Source organism: Alosa pseudoharengus, unplaced genomic scaffold (genome assembly GCF_046254945.1).
Source record: "Alosa pseudoharengus isolate Yale_2024_CS ecotype anadromous, Long Island Sound unplaced genomic scaffold, YU_APseudo_1.1 YU_APseudo_1.1_scf_21, whole genome shotgun sequence".
In the NCBI taxonomy this organism is placed as follows: domain Eukaryota; kingdom Metazoa; phylum Chordata; class Actinopteri; order Clupeiformes; family Clupeidae; genus Alosa; species Alosa pseudoharengus.
The window spans coordinates 24,308,728-24,321,872 of record NW_027468674.1 but is presented as its reverse complement, the minus strand read 5'-3'; the positions used below and the strand labels follow the sequence as shown (position 1 = coordinate 24,321,872).

The window sequence follows — 13,145 nt, the reverse complement described above, 5'->3', positions numbered from 1 at the left end:
AGAGCTAAATATACTGAAATAGCAGAGGAGGCAGCTAAGCGAGGTTGGAGTGCACGATTAAGGCCTATTGAAATCGGTGCACGTGGGTTTGTGGCCAGATCGATCTGCTATTGGCTTGCTGTCTGAATTGGGCATTTGTGGTCGAAGTCTAAGGCAGGTGGTTAGTAACATGTCTTTAGCAGCAGAACGGGCAAGCGAATGGTTGTGGGTAAGGAGAAGTTACCCTTCCTGGGGCGCAAGCTAAGGTAAGCTAACTGGCTCATTTGTTTTGGTCGTGGGTAAGGAGGAGTTACCCTTCCTGGGGCGCAAGCTAAGGTAAGCTAACTGGCTCATTTGTTTTGGTTGTGGGTAAGGAGAAGTTACCCTTCCTGGGGCGCAAGCTAAGGTAAGCTAACTGGCTCATTTGTTTTGTGTTTGTGATTGACTGTGCCTAGGTTGATGGTACTTGGCTAAGGTTTTTTATGGTTTATGGTTCAGTCCGCATCAACGGGACGGACCGACCTAGCCAACTTAGACCATGCCTAGGTTGGTTAAGGGTATTTGGATGCTTGTTGTGGTAATATGGGGCAGCATGGGGCGTAAGCTAACTGCTAACTGCTGGCTAATTTGTTTTGTGTTTGGGATGGGGCCTAAGCTAACGGGCTAAGCTAACTGGCTAATTTGTTTTGTGTTTGTGATGGGCTGTGCCTAGGGTGATGGATGGTTGGCCAATGTTTTTATGGTTATGGTTCAGTCCACATCAACGGGACGGACCAACCTAGCCAACCTTGACCATGCCTGGGCTGGTTAAGAGTATTTTGGGTATTGGATATTTCAATGTGGTAATATGGTGGCAGCATGGAGGGGAGTGTCTCCAGGACGCTGGTTTCACTGTTAAGCCTTCATGAGGTGTCGTGGGCCTAACTTAACGAAACATCGGTGAATGAGGGTGCCCACTTGATAACCCCAATGACATGCCGCATACTATATAGGCTACTGCTGTTGGATAGGTCATTTGTATTGTGCTTGTGACCATTTGTTGGCGGATTTGTGGGTAGTGTGCTTTTTAAAGTTAAACTTGAGCAGGGGCTTCTGAATGTGTTTTTACCTTGGATTTTGGCACAAGGGATTTTAACATCTAATCCTGTGTATTAATGTAATAAAGATGCACGAAGCCTATGGAAACTGGTCAACATTGGACAAATAAATAACATTGACTCACCATATCCTGACTCAGATATACCTTTTCTTGCTTTCTTTGCCGCAAACTCAGCAATGAAATCATAGGCCAGCCTGCAGGTAACGTCTTATGTCATGTCAACTCCTGACGGTAAATTCCTGATGACTCATAAGTTATAAATAATGTATGAATTTATGATAATTCACGTACCCTTATCGTAAAGTGTTAACCCATCGGAATTACAAAATACCAATAGCAAAACGCAGATACAGTAGCTACAGATTGGTCATTATTTCTCAGACAAACATCCGTCTTCTTTCTTCGCCCTTCCTCTCCTGTTCCATTTGATCAGTGCTTTTTTTAAGCTGAACTAAAGTAGTGCTTAACTGCTATCTACTACACTATAGAATTAACAATAGTAGATTCTAAGGCCATAATTTTCCTGCCATCTGTCTGATGTGATCATGCAATTAATATTCAAACCAAAACAATTGCACCCTAGACTAAGCTGTTGTTAACTAAATGTCAGTTTTGCACTTTTACTCACCCCATGCCACCGTCTATCCCTGCCCAATTGGCACCACCATGCCCCCCTTCTCTCTTTAGGCTGCTCTGAATTAGTGATTAGTGATCATTATCACTAATAAAATAAAAAAGTCCTACAGTTAAGAAGTAGGCTACATCTGTATAACCCTGCAATGTGCTCCAATTCAAATGGAGCCTAAACAATCTCAATGCATATTAGCATCGGTTGTTTGTTACGTTCAGTATTGTCTTTGTGGTGGTGTGACAGTCCAAATAAATGAAAACAACAGTCCAAGTTTGCCTCGCTCACCGGGCAAACGCTCAGGACTCTTCGCAAAGGCCTGAAACTAATTGCGGATAGTAGGCTATAGAGTCAAATTTGTTGCTGTGTTTATTTTATATTTACACCATGCCATATCAATATAAATGTAGTTCAACATGGAAATAGCTCAAATGAAATAAGCTATTATTAATTAATATAGTAATCACTAGATGTACCACATAGCATACAAAATATTACCACCGCTAAGTCCTGTACATCCCTTCAGTTAAAATAAATCACACTTTTCAATTTGTCTCCATCTACTCCATCCCCCACTCTTGAAACGTTTCTGTTTGCTTGTATGTACATGATTGTGTGTTTGCGCGCACGTGTGTGCATGTTTGTATATGTGTGGGCGTGTGTATGTGTGTTTGTGCGTGTGTGTGTGTAGGCCTATGTCAATTTGTCTCCATCTCCTTATAGAGCCTGACTGATATGGGATTTTGAGGGCCGAAAAACCGACCGATATATTGGCCAATAGTCATTTTTAACAATCACAATGTAAAAATGTTCTCCCATAACAAGGTTCTAATCAAGATGGGGCGTTGTATTTGAATAGGCCTAACTATCGAGTTTCCTAATGAAAGGCTAGGCTCTTCTTGTTGTATAAGAATAATAGAAAGAGTAAGAATAAAAGAGGTCTTTGTTCTGTACATTGCCACAAACTACATTGTGAGCAGTTTATGTTTAATGACTCCCCCTTTATGCAAGCAAAGCATTTTACAAATATCAGTTACTTTTAGGGCTGTCCCAAACGACTATTTTATAAACAATTAATCTAACAATTTTTTTTTTTAAATAGTCGACTAATCTAACAATTCATTTTTTGATTAATCTAACGATTAATTGGTCCATTAGCGATTATTTTCCCCTTCCCAAATGTCAGAACATTTCTCATTAACATTTCATTGCATTAACCTTTTTTTGCATTAACTTTTTTATGTTTCATGTGTGAGGTGAGAAGGGCTAGTTATTTTAGGGTTATAACATCAGCATGGCGTATCAGACAGAATAGCCTACATGATATATGCATATGTGTGATACCAGGGCTGTATGTTAACTTTTTTTGTACATAGTACTGGTGCTGCAAAGGTGAATAGATGTAGCACCAGCCACAAAATCTGTAGCATCGTTGTAAAACCTTTAAAATATCTAAAAACAATCACAAGTATGGCAGTTCATCACAGTTCATCAATTGCAACTGGATTGATAAAAGGTCATGTACACCTGTAGGCTACATTGTATTTGGGAAAAGCAGAAGGTATCAGCATGATGTTTTATTATTATTTATTTATTTATTTTTAAACAAAACAATCCTTGTCAGTTCAAGAAGAGAGGTCATGCCATGGAAATAGAAAAAAGGGGGTCCAAGGCACTCTTCTTATGAAGAGATTGGTTCTGCACAGAGATGGGGACTCGAGTCTGAGACTCGGACTCGAGTCGCACTTACTGTAAGTCACACAAACAGTATACTAACAGTGATATGGACAAATGCCCAATCCCCCACACTTGAGCTTCCTGCACCCTCTGGGATGGAGACTTGGGGAATCAGCTCTGCGGCCCATACTGACACCTCTGAGTCCCATTCCAGACAATTGCCTTGAGATGCTAGCATGTGCTTGCAAGACTCAACGCTGCAAATGCAGGAAATTAGGATGTAACTCCTACATCCTCTCCCTACCCAGTTTCACTCTGTTAACGTGCTTCCCTACTACACCCATAAAACTTTCAACTACCAGAGAACAGCATCATAAGAGGAAATGAAACTTCAGAAATCCAGATATGGAGCCCAAAGAAGCCGGAAGTGGGTCTTTCAGTGAGGAACTAGGTATAATAATATATACCTTAATAATATAATAATATATAACATGGGTATTTTTTTTGTCTTGATGAGTGATGAGATTAACCCTTGTAAGGTGTTCATATTTGTGTTACTCAGCCAATGTTTCCTGGTCTGGTGGACCCACCACATTATTAGGTTTTTAAATCAATACAGCCATATCAATTTATGTAAAAATACTTATCAGATGTTTACTTTAGCTCAATTACTAACAATAAAGACATAATTTATGGTTTATATTTGCCATACCCTGTATCACATTTATGATCATATGAATGTTTTTGTGAGAAAATAAGGACATTCAATTATAAACAAGGTGTGGGTGGGGGGGGAGGGATAGAAACAAGATTTTTGATCATTATTGATGCTTATTTTTTAGAAGTTAAGCAGAACAGGTGCAAGTGCTTGAAATGTAACAATTTTGTAACTTTGTGTGGGAAATAGCAGAAATACCCAAAACATTTTTGAAAGGAACATGCCTCCGTTTTATGAAATTGGGTTATTCACCGTCTACCCTAGAGTTAGATAAGTGGGCAAAAGCATTTTTGTTTCAGGGCATGCATTGTCTTAGACTGGCAGCCCCACTGCTAGGTTAGCTTAGCACAGTGAATGGAATCCAATGTCATCCGGATAGCATGACGAGTAAAAGTGAGCAAAAAACAAACCCTAATTACTTCTTGTGGCCTGTTATGTGTATTCACAACAAGCACAAAATGGCAATGCAGATTGAGGCGATTTCCAAGGCAAATACTGTTACCTGGGCGTAGAGAAATTAGAGATAAAATAGCTGTAGATAATTAGCATAGGCATTATAATAGATTTTTCACAGCCTGTTCTTTTGATCTATTGCCCAAGAGAGATTTCTGAGATGCACACATGCAAACAATATTAATTTATTTACTAATGCCAGCCCAAAGAAAGTGCCACAAATTGCCATTTTGGCAACCATTTTGTTTTTTGCTAATTAGCATAAAAAGTCCTGTTCTCAACTTTTACTAAGGAATGCCTCTTTATGCACATATCTCAAAAATAGCACTTGTCTAATGTTGATCATCACGGGTGCATTAATAAATCTACATTGCAATGTATTGTACCTGCAGTAAAAACCAAGCATGTCCGATAAACATTCTCAAGTTCATCTTGGCTTCAAGAAGAAATGGGAATTACATTTCATGTGAAAATCGTCCAACCCTTATTAGACATTCTCTGCCGTAAGCTATACTCTTCTTGTGTTGTCCTTGTAACACCATCATTGGTGGACAAACTACGTAACGCCAATACTGGAAATGCGATCTAAATGAAGAATCTATATATATATATATATATATATATATGTATAAAAAATTATATTGATTCTTCATATATTCTAATTTACAATGCACTGGCAGCTGTCACCCCATGATACTGTAACAATATGTAAATGTATCATTTCACAAAAGACAGACTTTGAGCATGACAAGCATTATGGTCTCACATGTCAATGTAAGCACTGGCAAAGTGTCTTACGCTCCCTCCCTGGCATGTTTTTAAATGGTTGGCCTTGCTTGAAAACGTAGTGTATGAGACTTTTACTAGGATGACTGGCTGCCAGTTCAAGTACTACTGCAATACGTTCTCACACTCCGCAAGAAAGTATTATTATAGTGGATGGAATCCACCATCTTGAAATCTCCTGGCTTCTTCTTCTTATAACCTTTTCTTTTTACCTTTTCAAGGATGAATGCGACTCTAACCACTTAACGTACAGATATGTTGAAATAACCGTTGTGTAGGTCTGGAGTTGGACAAAAGAGTTATTATTTCATTATTATTATTTTTTTAAAGTTTATACTTTTTGAGAAATAGGGGATTAAAAATGTTAAAAAGCTAATCCCCCCCATAGACTTGAATGGAGGCTGTGATGTCATAATGGCCTAAAGCCAGCTGCGCTCGTTAAGCTCCCAGAGTTTGGTCCCAGGCTAATCAGAACACTGGCACAGGTGTCACCTGTGAATCCAACTGTCTCAGCTTCTTAGCATACAATCTGGCTCTCCCTGAACTACATATCCTGTGTAAGTGTTTCCTGTGTGTCAAAATAAAAGTCACAGCCATATCTCATGCTTTGCGCATTATATCTCCAGAACGGCTTGACGCATATGCTTCAAATTTGGTACAAGTGTTTGTATGGACTCAAAGATGAAGTGAGTTGATGTTGGAGGTCAAAGGTCAAGTCCATGAATACTCTGAGTGCAATATCTCAAGAATGCCTTGACATACATGCCTGAAATTTGGTATGAGTGTTTGTATGGACTCAAAGATGAAGTGAATTGATGTTGGAGGTCAAATGTCAAGGTCAAAAACACCTTGAGTGTTATATCTCAAGAACGCCTTGACACACACAAGGTTTTTTGGTACGAGGGTTTGTATGAACCCAAATATTAAGTGATTCAATTTTTTTTTTCAGGAATCTCCCACCAACATTAGGCCAGCAGCTTTCCATCCACTACTGTAATTCCTCTGGCATTACATTTCTAGTTTTACTTGGAGTAGGCTTTGATGCGACATGCCACAGACTTGAGCACTGTCAAAGTGTCTAGTGCCCCCTTGTGGCGATTTGCAAATGGTTGGCCTTGTGTTAGACAACCTATTTTATACAGTCTAGACGACGTACTGTATGTGATATTTATTTGGATCACTGGTGGTCGGTTCAGCTTTATGACATAAGCTTAGCCTATAAGCCACAGAGTTATGAGTTTCAAAAGGAAAATAAATGTTTTTCAACAGCAACTGCTTGATGGCGAGAGCAACTCTTCAGCAATGCAAAGAGCAAGAGGGAGAGAGAGGTATGTAATTTAGCTCTGATCATGTTGATTGTAAGTAAACTCTTGAGTAGATTTCAAATCCAATCAAAATGCAAAGTTCAATTCAGTTTTAGCATGTGAAATAAGTCTTTCTGTCTAATATGGAAGAAAGCCTATAGGAAGAATTACGATGTTGAACATCCTATCACCATGCAATACATCCGGACCGGCTTATATTTCAGACACAATCTAGACAAAAGACAAAATAGAATTTTAAATTATTTCATTGCTTTTTATTTTTCAGTGACATAATTTCTCATTGTCCCATTTCTTTTTCTAGAAAAGTTCAGTGTAAAAGTATAAAACAGAGTAAACATTAAATCAAATTTAAATGATCATAACAGTTATTTTTGTGACTGTTAACTTAACTCAGCAATCTGATACCCCTTTCACCCAGTCTTATCGCCCCCCGACCCATGCCTAGTCGGAGTCTTCGCTGCTGTTACTGCAGTAGGAGCTGTCACAGCAGGTGTCGGTGGAGGGGAAGGAGTCCTCTGTGGGGTTGAGCTTGGGCACCCAGTGGCGCGGCACCAGGAAGGTGGCCAGGTTACACAAGTCCACAAACACCTTATAACGGTCACTGGCAAGAACAACACAACAACAAAGCTCTTTAAGAAAGTTTGGGTCTAATCTTATTAGTGATATATTCTGTTAAAATTAGAGAGCAAGTTGGTCTCTATGTGTTTCAGTCACAAACACAAACAAACTTATTATTGGGAAAATATACATAAGACATTTTCTGCTGCTGATGATATTTTACAAAATGTGCATATGTGTGTTGTGATATCATTAGTCAATAGGGATGAAAGATCTATTGTTTGTGTTTAATTTTCTGGGAAAATTGTGGCTGACTTAAACGATGGCTGTGATCAATGTGGTGTTGTGTGGTGTATGCCATTTTGACCAGGCTGGGCTTACCTCACGGTGGAACGCAAGTAATGGTACCCTGAGGATCCACCTGTTCCCATCTTACTGCCAATCATCCTGTGCACCATGCACACGTGGTGGTCTGGAAGATGGAAGCATTCACAGTCACTTTCATAGTCACTAACAATAATGCATAATGTTGTGTCCATAACAATGATATGAACATAATAAGAAACTGAGTAAAAATATAACCATTTCAGTCTGTATAGATTGGTTCTTTCACTAATACAACTTGCTGCTGTGCTGTCGGGTTTGATACTGGACTTTTTCAGTTGGAGTGTTGTTTGGGCTGTGGTAACAATCATGACTAGTGTTTGGTCTTTGAGGGCTCCTATCTGAGCTATCCCGTGGTATGAGAAAGAGATACAGTATAGAATACAACAGAGTATAGAGCCACAGATATGTACACACAACAACTGCACAGATGCTAAAAAGTATTTTAAGAAGTCAAATAAAATGGGTCATTAATTTCTTCACTGAGATAGCAAACTCTAGCTTCTGTCGTAAGGATTAATCCAACGCACACTGACTCATCTGAGACACCTACATCTCCATTTGGACATGAGGGAGTCAATGTCCATCAGTGAGGTCAGCAGCTGGAACGCCACCTGGAAGCGAGGTTCCTCTCTGTCAGAACAGACCACAAGTGAGTGTCCAGCAGGTGGACTTCGAACAGGTGAAGTGAGTCAACACATTAAGCGTGAGAAGATGAGGAGTGAGAGGACAGATGATCAAAACTGTGAGAGGTGAATGGACAGGTGGACAACGAGTGAGAGAACATCTCACCTGTAGAAGTAGATCATGAGAGCGCCCTGCAAAGCTTTATATGAGAGCCGCCTCTCACCTAAGGACAGCAAAGACAGTATAAAGCAAATGCATGGGATCTTGACATTTTATTTGGATGGGATTTTTGTAAGGATGTGACTGTTTAGAACATTTTAAAAAAAAACGTGGAGATAAAACTGGATTGGACTGAAGTGGTCCAACTGGTCAACAAGACATTGACTGGTGTTCAATTCTTATAGCCTCGTGAGACCATCCTGATCTCGCGAGAGAGTGAGTAGCTAAACTTTGACTTAGGCATGGTGTGTTTGTGTGTGTGCGTGTCTGTCTGTATGCAATGATAATCCTCACCTTTACTCATCAGGTCATCATGTCTTTGCTCATCAAACAGGGATGTAAATAGGTCTCTCTGCTTTATGAAATCCTTCATCTGTTCATCTTTGTCCTCTGACTCTGGTCTCATCTGTCCAATTAAATTATATATGCCACTGTTTCCATGGCCCTTTTGTCTGATTGCACAGTCTGACTGAATGTAACTCAATGAATGAATGAATGACTCTCCCAAATGTTGCAGCACAGCAGATCATTGTTGACAGCATAATAATGATTTGAATCCATGATTACCACAGATGTCTGTGCAGAGTTGATGATTTTCAGGAGGTGATAAACAAACCTCTAGTTTCTCTCTCTCCCTCTTCAGTCCCTCAGTGATGTTGGCCTCCAGTTTCCCCCAGAAGTTGAATCCTTTCTTCTCAAGGCCTGGGGTACGTTCCAGCCATTGCTGCAGTACACAGAAAGCAGGATATAAGTTTCATACACCATAGCCTCAGGCAATACCTGATACTGGAGAACATACATCATGATTCCATGTGTATCACTATATCCATATCATTACTACTGGGACAGCTGTGCAAATTAAACATCAGGAAACCTTATTAAAGTAGCATACTGTATGGTGTGTTGGCATGGAAGATGTCCTATAGTGGCTTATAGTAGCTATAGGTCATGTGTTTGTTCTATGTTTACAATACTATGCATGTATATAAACCACAACCAAGAACACACAAATGTTCCTGTGTGATGTGATGTGTATGGTGGCGCTCCACAGGTCATCACCTCCACCACCCGGAGCAGCGTGGGCTCCTGCTCAGAGCAGAGCAGCAGCTCGCTGTCCTGGCCATAGAAGTTGTCCCGGTAGTGCTGCCGGTTGTAGGGAACCCGCCGGTCATTGGGAACGCCAAACTTGTTCTCCAGGAGACGGAACTGCAGGCTCTGGAATCCAGAGGCTGGAGACAGGTACTCCCTGGTTTAGAATACACACATGTACACACACACACACACACACACACGCCAATTTAAGTATATGTTACAGATGCATGCACCTAAATTCATATTGCCAGAAAGACACAAATTACAGAATGAAAATATTGGAATGTGGTCATAAACTAGGTTACATAACTTGGCAAACAAACAAATAAATAATGAAAGATTATCATCTGCTGACCTGAAGTCAAAGAAGTCCAAAGCAGTCATAGTCTCTAGAATAGCAAACTGGTCGACCAGGAGTTTAAAGATTGTGATGATCCTGTGGGTACGTGTGGTCACCTTCAACATGTTACGTCCATTTCGCACCTGAAGTCAAGTGAAACATTAGGACACCCACTAAAACATGGTACTCCAATAATTAAACTATCCACTGTTATCCATTATATCAGAGAGCACTGGTTTAGAAATGTTTAGTAGTATTTATTTTAAATCTTATAAGGGCCTTCACTTTCAAAAACAAAAACTCAATTTGTTGAAAAACTTTCTGAATGATTAATGACTGGTGGTAATTAAGGCATTATCTACAAATATTTGTCGAACTTAGCCACTGCAATGCACACACACCCACAATGCACACAAAGACTTTTTAAAAAGACTTACATCTCCGCTTATGAAGATATCCCTCACTGAGTCCAGCTCCCACAAGATCTGCTTAAACCACAACTCATACGCTTCACCCAAGAAAAGAAGAGTAAGCAGTTACACATTATGACCCTTAACCCCATATTGACATAACAGGATTTTCTGTTGTTGATTGATTGCAAGGCACATTAAGAAAAACTTGGTCGCCGCACACTCTATCTCTCAATTCTTTTATTTAATTCCAACTTTTCGGCCTGTCAGCCTTTAGCCGAAACGTTGGAATTAAATAAAAGAACTAAGAGATAGAGTGTGCGGCGACCAAGTTTTTCTTAGTTTATTTTCCCTTGCCAGCACCTCGGAGGGTGTGCATTCTTTTCGCTATTTATATGCAAGGCACATTAGCCAACAGATGATTGGACCTAATGCAAAGATGGCAGAGATGATCAATGCAAATATGGAGAATGTGCTTCAGAACAGATGGAGAGAAATGAGAACTGTGTTGGTTCAGATATACTGTATACTGTATTTACCTTGGTGGGTAACTATGAATAGGTGCTCATCATGAATCTTATTGCCTTTCAATTCACTCTGGAGAGATTGAGCAGCCACAATCTTATCCAGCTGGGGAAAAAATCAGCATTATACATTAGTTTGTCTAATGTCTTTGAAAGCAGAATACACTGGGAATACACTGTAACACTAGTGGACAGTCTTGACAGTACTGTGAGCATGTCTTGTGGTTTATTAGTCTTTGTGTGTGTGTGTGTGTTTGTGTGATGTACCTGCAGGTATTCTCCATAGATGATCCCTCCTTTACTGGCTTTGTTGTTTCCCTCCTGAGAGTCATCCCTTTCCTCCTCGTTCTTCTGCTGAAGGCGGCTCTGAAACAGGCTAAAGGAACAGCGGTCCACACACACACACACACACACACACACACACACACACATATCAGTGTCACATGACAGACAGGTAAGAGTAGGTCTGAACCGGTCAGACCCCTCACAGTACTTACACATCTCTATTCTGGAAGTACGGGCATCCACTCATGGTTCTGCTGGACAGGGTTACACAGACAGTGGTCTCTCTCTCAATCTCTGTATCACCCTCTTACTTACACTTTCTTTCCTTTATCTCTCTCTATCCCTCTATCTCGTTCCTTCTCTGTCTACACCTCACTCTTTTTATCTCTCTCTATCCCCTTCTCCCTAAGATCTCTGTCTCACTCTATGAGAAGATCTCTGTCTCACTCTATATGTCTCTCCCTTACTCTCTTCTTCCCACTCAAATTAACTCTCTCCCTTGATTCTTGTCAAGTCTAACCATGCAAACTGCATTTTATAGGCTTCCCTCCTCTGTCCTCTCTGTCATCACTGATGATTACATCCCTGTTGGTTACATCCCTGGCTCTGGAATGTGTAAAAACAATACAGTGTGTACCTTGTTTGTGCCCTGCTGACAGTAGCACTCGGATAATCTGGAGTCATGTCAAGAAAATTGGCTCTCCTCACACACGGCAAAAAACTACAATATCCACACTTCAAACATATTTCAAAGCAGGAGTGAATCCTAAGGGCAGCCATGGGTTAGTGCTTCGGACTTGTAACCAGAGTGTTGCTGGTTCGAACCCCGACCAGTAGGAAGCAGTTGAAGTGCCCTTGAGCAATGCATCTACAGTAACCCCTCACTGCTCCCCAAGCGCCGCTGTTGTAGCAGGCAGCTCACTGCGCCGAGATTAGTGTGTGCTCACTGTGTGCTGTGTGTGTTTCACTAATTCACAGATTGGGATAAATGCAGAGACCAAATTTCCCTCACGGGATCAAAAGAGTATATATACTTAAATATTAGATGCATTAAATTTTGTGGCACCATAAATTATGACTAATGCCGTGACTTGATGCTGTGAATAATAAATAATGCCTCAAACAAGACTGCTCTGAAGTTGACATATTTGGATGCAGAACATATTTATTTAGCCATGTGACCCTGATGAAAACAACTAAACAGCTGAGTTGTCTTAGCTTGGGTGAACTGTGAAAAAGGAGCTCTCTCCTCTTCCCCTATAACAACCTTTTGAAAGCCTGCTTTGTGCCACACCTGCATGAACTGCAACCAAACACACTCACCTGCACTCAGTTCCAGGTTTATGGCCATGTATGGGTTTATGTCTTGTGTCTGTATTAAGCTTGTATTAAGGAATTTGAATTTTTTTTGCAGGTCGATCTGGAAAGGGGCTCACTGACCATTTTCATCACCAAAAACCCAGGAATGAGTCTTCTTTGGAAGTGAATAAACAAGTGAATTTAGATATTTCACAAGAAAGCTATTTTTGCTGCACTTCTAAAATGATTTGGTAAGACTTTAAAGCACACATTTAAATTTAATTTTACTGCTTTTAACGACCCTGGAAGTCATAAAATGGGAAAGTCAGAAATGGGTGTCAATGGGATCCTTTCCAGACGGACCTGCAGAACACATTCAAATTTGATAACAGGTTTATCTGGGTTCACCCAGGGTAGAGTTGTCTTTAATCTGAATTTAAAGTGTAATTCCAGCGAAAATTTACCCAAGGGTGTTTTTCTGCATTAAAACACATCAAATAAGCCGTGGAGTATTTTTCGTTGATCAGCCACTACAGAGCTTATTACAGTCTTCGGTAATAAACTCTGGGTTCGTTAACTACGTTGTTATGGGTTTATTAAAGAGTGCTCATACAGTATAGCAAGATGAACACACCCTGATTTGTTCTTGTTCTTAAATGTGCTATAGAAATAAAGTTGACTTGACTTGACTTGTAAAGGACATGAGCCAGTCGAATGAAACAAAGTATCTCAAATGAACCAA

The 13,145-nt window shown here is 40.2% G+C and overlaps 1 protein-coding gene across 1 annotated transcript; it reads right to left on the bottom strand.

Annotated features, from left to right (window-relative positions):
* Nucleotides 1-6,977: 6,977 nt before the first annotated feature.
* Nucleotides 6,978-11,351, bottom strand: LOC143138519 (tryptophan 2,3-dioxygenase A-like). The gene is made up of 12 exons (XM_076298968.1): nucleotides 11,317-11,351; nucleotides 11,087-11,195; nucleotides 10,835-10,925; nucleotides 10,323-10,393; nucleotides 9,901-10,028; nucleotides 9,513-9,699; nucleotides 9,070-9,177; nucleotides 8,748-8,859; nucleotides 8,400-8,457; nucleotides 8,161-8,240; nucleotides 7,605-7,695; nucleotides 6,978-7,266 (listed from the first exon to the last, which is right to left on the bottom strand). The coding sequence occupies exons 1-12, from the start codon at nucleotides 11,349-11,351 to the stop codon at nucleotides 7,107-7,109; spliced, it is 1,230 nt and encodes a 409-aa protein (XP_076155083.1). The 3' UTR covers nucleotides 6,978-7,106.
* Nucleotides 11,352-13,145: the final 1,794 nt, after the last annotated feature.

Bases quoted from the DNA above. Each gene is read 5' to 3' on its own strand.
- LOC143138519 (XM_076298968.1), bottom strand. From the start codon at position 11,351: ATGAGTGGATGCCCGTACTTCCAGAATAGAGATGT. The intron at 10,926-11,086 runs GTACATCACACA...TTTTTTCCCCAG, and splicing joins TCTATGGAGAATACCTGCAG to CTGGATAAGATTGTGGCTGC. The intron at 9,700-9,900 runs GTCAGCAGATGA...ATTCTAAACCAG, and splicing joins TTGGACTTCTTTGACTTCAG to GGAGTACCTGTCTCCAGCCT.